A 7,992-nucleotide genomic window follows, 5' to 3' on the forward strand; every position below is an offset into this window, starting at 1 on the left:
ACGCCATTCTCCTGGCTCAGCCTCCCGAGTAGCTGGGACTACAGGCGCCTGCCACCTCGCCCGGCTAGTTTTTTGTATTTTTTAGTAGAGACGGGGTGTCACCGTGTTAACCAGGATGGTCTCGATCTGCTGACCTTGTGATCCACCCGTCTCGGCCTCCCAAAGTGCTGGGATTACAGGCTTGAGCCACCGCGCCCGGCCGAGAAATTCTTTAAGTGACGGTGAGTGCTTTCTGCTAAATGGTTCATAAGCCATGATTCAACAATCGTAAGTTATCTTCACCCTTGAGAACAAACTTCTAATTCAAAACAATTATTATTATTTTTATTGTTAGAGAGAGGGTCTTCTCAATTTGTTGTCCAGGCTGGTCTCAAATTCCTGGTCTCAAGTGATATTCCCGCCTCGGTCTCCCAAAGTGATGGGATTACGGGTATGAACCACTTTGGCTACCTTAGTAAATTTCAAAGTTCTGGTAGTAGCAATCAAATGAGGAAGGCAAGACTTACTCATTTTTTAAGCCTGAACAATGAATCAGAAAACTTTTAACATACTAAGTTAAAGTTGCACATTAATTTGGATAATAGAGAAGGATAATTTGATTATCATAGTTCTTAAGGGAAAAATTTTAAAATGTGCAAGTATTCTATATTTTGCGAGATATACAGTAATCCATGAATATATAACCATAACAGTCTATTTATTCTTAATAAAACAGTGCTTAGGGGTAAAGATTTGGGTCCGGGATTTTGTAAGAAGTCAGCTGACTATTAAAAATAACTAGAAGCTGAAGGCATTTTCTCTCACAGAAACCTACCAACCATCCCAACAAGCTGCTGACTTCACCTGAGTGAACATCTAACAAATGTCAGAGTAGAAAAAGATAAAATACAAAATAGATATATTAAGGGCAAGTTGGATGCTCAAAGTCTGACTTATTAAATGCCAAATAAAAAGCTTACCGTTACAGACATATGACTAAATTTTGAAGGATGCACTATGGCCACCATCTTTAAAACACAGCAGCACTACTTACTTTACTGCCAGTAAGTTGACTGAGATGTGGTTTTAGTTCATCACCAATTACTGCATGAACAGCCACCAGGCAGAAGACGCAAGCTTTCCGAACACTGCTCTCCGAATTATCATAACCCTAGGGAGAGAAGTCCACTGTTAGTACTCCAGGGGATCTGAGAAAACTACCTTTTTAACAGGGACAGAAGATGCAACTGAAAGATAAACTCTCGAGCATACTGAGGAGAGAAAAGTGCAGATTGAAGTTAACTTTTTAACCTTTTCAAGCATAGACAATGCCCTTCTCTCCCTTCACTTCCCCTGCTGCGCCCTCACTCTGTTAGCCCTCTCTATCAGGTTCTTACTTAGTCTGGAAAGCTGTACTTCTCTGACTCTGAGGCTGCTCCCTTGACATTTCACCCCGAAAAAGTCTCCAGACTAACTTTTCTAAAGCATTAGGTTTTAAGGCAGTCAGCACTCCTCACTATCCAATAAAACCTAAACTCGTTGGTTTGGTAGCTCAAGGTAGTCCTATAATCTAGGCCTAATTAAGTTTTACATCTGTATCATCCCTGCAATTACTTTCTCTAATAATCCAGTCTATGTAAACTATTCCCCTATGCTTTTATTGTGCCTTTAATAACCTCATTTTATTTAAAAAAGTATCTTATTTCTAATTGACAAATAATAATTGTATACATTTATGGGATATAATGTGATGTTTCAATACATGTACACTATGGAATGACTAAATCAGGCTTATCAACATATCCATCACCTCAGATACTTATCATTTCTTCATGGTAACATTTAAAATCCATTTTCTTTTATAATTGCTATTTTGAAATATACATTATTAACTAGTTACTGTGCTGTGCAATAGATAGCTAGAACCTAATACTCTTTAACTGAAACTTTGTACCTTTTGACCAACATCTTCCCTTTCTCTGTCCATCTCCCCTACTTATGCTTTTGATCACACTACTTAATTTCTTTTTTTTTTTTTTTTTGAGACAGTCTCACCGTCTGCCAGGCTGGAGTGCAGTGGTGCCATCTCGGCTCACTGCAAGCTCTGCCTCCTGGGTTCACGCCATTCTCCTGCCTCAGCCTCCCGAGTAGCGGGGACTATAGGTGCTCACCACCACGCCCAGCTAATTTTTTATATTTTTAGTAGAGACGGGGTCTCACCGTGTTAGCCAGGATGGTCTTGATCTCCTGACCTTGTGATCCACCTGCCTCGGCTTCCCAAAGTGCTGGAATTACAGGCATGAGCCACTGTGCCCGCCTACTTTATTTCAATAGTCTACAGCAATCTTATCCATGAAGTATTTTTGAATCAATTATCTGAATGAATATGCACATTTTACTCAGAGGAAAAATAGAGTTCATCTCCACTAAAATCCTAATCATTTTATCTTTCTAAAGCAACTGCAGAAGCATTAAAATATCAATAGATACCTAGCTAAAAGAAGTATATTATTCCTAAGTCATGCAATCAAACTATGTTAATTTTATTTCCCCTCATCATTTTAATATAACTGTTATTATAATGTAATTTTTCTATATGGTCTTTATAATAATGATATGAGGCATTCATTTAGTATGCTTCCTAATTTAATCATTCTAGAGTATTTTAAGTTTAAATTTTCCTCCCCAATAACCTCCTTCCTGCTAAATTTTTCCTATTACAAATCACATGGCAAACAGTATGGCATTCAGTGTTTAAATATTTAAGTGCCTGGTGTGTGACAAGAACAGGCCAGGTAGATAATGTGCAGTGTCCAAAAAGAAACACACTGTCCCTTCCCAGAACAGTGAGGGAATCACATGGCAGAATGAGGTATTATGGGCAAGGAGTGGAACAGGAATATAATATTTATGATTGGATAATATTCCATTGTATGATATATCATGTTGTTTATCCATTTATTAGTTAATGGATATTTGGGTTGTTCTCACTTTTTGGCTACTGTGAATAGTGCTGCTATGAACATTCACATGTACAACTATTTAAATATTTGCTTTGACTTCTTTTGGGTATACACCTGGGAAGAGAATTGGTGGGTTATATGACAATTTTGTGTTAACTTTATCTTTTTCCCTTTTTTTCTTCTTGAGATGGAGTCTTGCTCTGTTGCCTAGGCTGGAGTGCAGTATGTGATCTCAGCTTACTGCAACCTCCACCTCCAGGGTTCAAGTAATTCTCCTGCCTCTGTCTGCCACATAGCTGCGACTACAGGCACCCGCCACCACACCTGGCTACTTTTTGTATTTTTGGTAGAGATGGGGTTGCATTACGTTGGCCAGGCTGCTTTTGAATTCCCGAACTCAAGTGATTCACCCACTTTGGACTCCCAAAGTGCTGGGATTACAGGCGTAAGCCACTGTGCGCGGCCTTTACGTTAACTTTTTGAGGAACTGCTAAACTGCGTTCCACAGCAGCTGTACCACCAATTTATATTTATGCAAGCAACGTATAAGGGTTCCAATTTTTGTACATCCTCATCAAAACCTGTTATTTTTGTTCTTTTGATCACAACCATCCCAGTGGGTATGAAGTGGTATCTTATTGTGGTTTTGATGTGCATTTCCCTAATCACTAATGACACCAAGCATCTTTTCATGTACTTGCTGGCCATTTGTACATCTTCTTTGAAGAAATACCTATTCAAGTCCTTTGCCCATTTAAAAGTTATTCATCTGTTTGTTGTTGAGTTATAAGAGTTCTTTATATATATTCTGGATAGTAGACTGTTATCAGATATATAATTTGCAAAAATGTTCTCCCATTCTATAGGTTGTCTTTTCAGTTTTTTTGATTAGGTCCTGAGATGAACAGAAGTTATTAATTTTGATGAAGTTCAATTAACCTATTTTTAACTTATCACTGATGCTTTCGGTGTCATATCTAATAATCCACTGCCATAGAGGATGACCTTAAATCTAAGGTCATAGAGATTTATCGCCATGTTTTCTTCTATGAGTTTTATAGTTTTAGTTGCTATATTTAGATCACTGATTTGTTTGAGTAAATTTTGTTTATGGTACGTGGTCACTGAAGTCTCTTTGTTACCTCAGCGGTCAGTCAATGACCTGACAGAGATTTCCTTAAATGCCTGGCGTCAAAACAAAACAAGACACACTCTCCCAGTCTTTGCAGATTGACTCTGAGCTGGGTAATCATTCAGTGAGCTAGGCTGCTTACAATTCTGTGTTAGCCCAACTCCTACTTGCATGGAGCCCAAAGAACATCCAGAGGTCCAAGCCTAGGGTCCTCTAAGACAGTGGTCCCCAACCTTTTTGGCACGAGGGACTGGCTTCGTGGAAGGCAATTTTTCCATGGATGGGGCAGGGTGATGGGGGGATGGTTTCGGGATGAAACTGTTCCACCTCAGACAATCAGACATTAGATTCTCATAAGCAGCATGGAACCTAGATCCCTCATATGTGCAGTTCACAATAGGCTTCGTGCTTCTGTAAGAATCTAATGTCACTGCTGATCTAACAGGAGGCGAAGCTCAGGTGGTAATGCTCGCTTGCCCACTGCTCACCTCCTGCTGTGTCGCCCAGTTCCTAACAGGCCACGGACCAGTACCAGTCCATGGCCTGGGGGTTAGGGACCCCTGCTCTAAGGTCTTTTGTGAGCATACTTTTGGTGGATTCCTCAGTACACGTGGTAGCCCAGCAAAACCCTTATTTCACCAATTATCTTCTTCCTCAGCTTCCTCCTTCCCAGGCTTTTGTTTGCTGCTTGTCTTGTCTGCTCTCCCTTGCCTCAGGTGGCTATGGGTAGTATGTTTTTTAAATCTTTTCAATAGATGCCACTTAGGAAGCCACTTAAGCCTGATGGGAGGTGAAACAAAGGCTAATCTCTGTGCCAGCCTCTCAGGGAATGCCAGAGATAAAAACAACAACAACAACAAAAAACACAACCACAATTTTTTGAGAACAAGGTCCATGTTCCTCCTGGCACCAGCAAGCTACACCACAAATATGGGCCACCATCACCAAGGCTACTGAGCATGGCGGATGGTAGGCAGTTAAGTAAGTTTCTTACTGAAAGTAAAAAAGTATTTTCAGTACATGAAAAAGAATGAAGTTGAAACCCTACCTCACACCATATACAAAAATTAACTCAAGGAGTGATGCACAGAAAATGGCAGACAGAGTAGGAAGCTCCAAGAATTCACCCCTCTACTTAAGCAACCACTGAGCTGGCCAAAATGAACAGAATCATTCTACAATAATATATGAAGTGATTTTCAGCAGCTGCTAAAATCATTAGGTGAAAAGATGATGGGGCAAGGTATATAATGGAGGGGTTAGACTAATAACATCTGAACCTACTGATCAATCTTAACATCACTAAAGGTGGGACAACTAGACATTATGTGTCGTTCAATAAGATGCCACCTAAAAAAGTTTTCTTGTTTGGTTTCATGGCTCATGCCTATAATCCCAACACTTTCGGAGACGGAGGCAGGAGGAATGCTTAAGCCCAGGAGTTGGAGACCAGCCTAAGCAACATAATAAGAAACTGTCTCTACAAAAAATTAAAAACATTATCCAGGCAACTCACCACCTAAAACAAACAGGAAATTAAGCCAGAAATTAATCTTTAAAACATTATACTATGTTCTGGAAGTATTAAGCCAGAAAGTAATTTTAAAAACGTTATCCTAGGTCCTGAAAGTGTAAACTTCATGAAGTATTTAATATGACATGATACTTAGAATTTGCTTTGAAATAGGCAGGGTGCAGTGGCTCACGCCTGTAATGCCAGCACTTCAGGAGGCCGAGGCGGGTGGAACATGAGGTCAGGAGTTCAAGACCAGTCTGGCCAAGATGGTGAAACCTCGTCTCTACTAAAAACTACAAAAATCAGCCAGGCACGATGGCAGGCACCTGTCATCCCAGTCAGACACTCGGGAGGCTGAGGCAGGAGAAAACCCGGGAAGCAGAGGTTTCAGTGAGCTGAGATTGTGCCACTGCACCCCAGCCTGGGTGACAGAGTGAGACTCTGTCTCAAAAAAAAAAAAAAAAAAAAAAAAAAAAAAGAATTTGCTTTGAAATAAAATTTGATTGTAGCATTATTCTAAAGTACTGAAAGTAAGCCTCTTTCTTTCATTAAGTACTCTCTTGGTTACTACAAGTTTTTGGTTAGATCCTAGAGTTCCAAAAAAGTTGATTCTATTCATTTTTTGCCAGCTCAGTGGTTGCTTAAGTAGAAGGATCAATTCGTGGAGCTTCCTACTCTGTCTGCCATTTTCTGTGCATCACTCCTTGAGTTAATTTCTGTATATGGTGTGAGGCAGGGGTTCATCTTCATTGTTTTTCATGTGGAAACCCAGCTGTCCTAGCATCACATTTATTAAAAATACCCTTCTTCCCCACAAAACACTGTGATAATTGCCTATAAATATGAGGGTTATTTTTGGATTCTATTTCATTGATCTATAAGTCTACCTTTACAACGGTACCATGTTGTCTTTACTATCATAGCTTTGTAATACATTTTAAAATTGGGAGTGTGAGTACTCCAATTTTGTTCTTCTTTTTCAAGTTGATTAGATTCTTTTTTTTTTTTTTGAGATGGAGTTTCACTCTTGTTGCCCAGGCAGGAGTGCAATGGAGCGATCTTGGCTCATTGCAACCTCCGCTTCCCAGGTTCAAGTGATTCTCCTGCCTCAGCCTCCTGAATAGCTGGGATTACACAGATGCACCACCACAACTGGCTGATCTTTTTGTATTTTTAGTAGAGATGGGGTTTCACCATGGCCAGGCTGGTCTTGAACTCCTGACCTCAGGTGATCCGCCTGCCTCAGCCTCCCAGAGTGCTGGAATTACAGGTGTGAGCCACCATGCCCGGCCAAGTTGATTAGATTCTTGAGACTCTTTAAATCTTTAACAGTTGATAACCTCCTCTTCCTCTTTCTTCGTGCCATTTCTTTACTAAAGGAATTTGGCATTTTTCCTCACAGAATTTCCTACATTCTGAATTTGACTGAATACACCCTTAAGGTACAATTTAACACACTTCTCTATTCTCTGAACTTCCTTTAAACTGACAGTTAAACTGAAGACTTGATTAGATTTCGGTTCAATTGCTTCAGAAAAGGAAACTTTTTATTTGTATTTTTTGGAGACAGGGTCTTGCTGTCACTTAGGCTGAATGAAGTGCAGTGGTATGATCACAGCTCACTGCAGTCTCCACCTACTGAGCTCAAGTTATCCTTCTACTTCAGCCCTCCAAGTAGCTGGGAATACAGGCACATGCCACCATGACTGGCTAATTTTTAAAATTTTTTTGTAGCGATAGTTTCTTATTATGTTGCTTAGGCTGGTCTCCAACTCCTGGGATTAAGCAATCCTCCTGCCTTAGCCTCCCAAAGTGTTGGGTTTACAGGCATGAGCCATGAAGCCAGGCAAGAAAACTTTTCGTCTAGTTGTCTCACCTTCAGTGATACTAAGATTGATCAGTAGGTTCAGATGTTGTTAGTCTAACTCCTCCATTATATACCCTGCCCCATCATCTTTTTACCTAATGATGTTGGTGGCTACTGAAAATCACTTCATATATCCATCGTTTCAATGAGGCCAAATATATATATGTGTGTGTGTGTGTGTGTGTGCGCGCGCGCGTGTATATAAAATATATACATATTTTTTGGAGACAGGCTCTTGCTTAGTCACCCAGGCTGGAATGCAGTGGCATGATCACAGCACATTGCAGCCTCAAATTCCCAGGCTCAGGTGATTCTCCCACCTCAGCCTGCTGAATAGCTGGGACTACAGGCATGCCACCATGAGCCACTAAACCAGGCAAGAAAACCTGGCTAATTAAAATCTTTTTGTAGAGACGAGGCATCATTATGTTGCCCAGGCTGGTCTCGAACTTCTGGGCTCAAGTGATCCTCCTACCTTGGCTTCCCAAAGTGCTAGGATTACAGGTGTGAGCTACCACATACTACCAAAAAAAAA

General features: G+C 40.4%; 1 protein-coding gene across 1 annotated transcript in view; it reads right to left on the bottom strand.

Moving 5' to 3' along the window:
• CLASP2 (cytoplasmic linker associated protein 2) overlaps positions 1 to 7,992 on the bottom strand; it is an 89,713-nt gene that overhangs the window by 2,962 nt on the left and 78,759 nt on the right. The window contains exon 18 of the mRNA XM_012001019.1: positions 1,034 to 1,150. Coding sequence (XP_011856409.1) covers positions 1,034 to 1,150 — 117 coding nt within the window. The remainder of the gene's footprint in view (positions 1 to 1,033; positions 1,151 to 7,992) is intronic.

Source organism: Mandrillus leucophaeus, unplaced genomic scaffold, assembly GCF_000951045.1.
Source record: "Mandrillus leucophaeus isolate KB7577 unplaced genomic scaffold, Mleu.le_1.0 Scaffold646, whole genome shotgun sequence".
NCBI lineage: Eukaryota > Metazoa > Chordata > Mammalia > Primates > Cercopithecidae > Mandrillus > Mandrillus leucophaeus.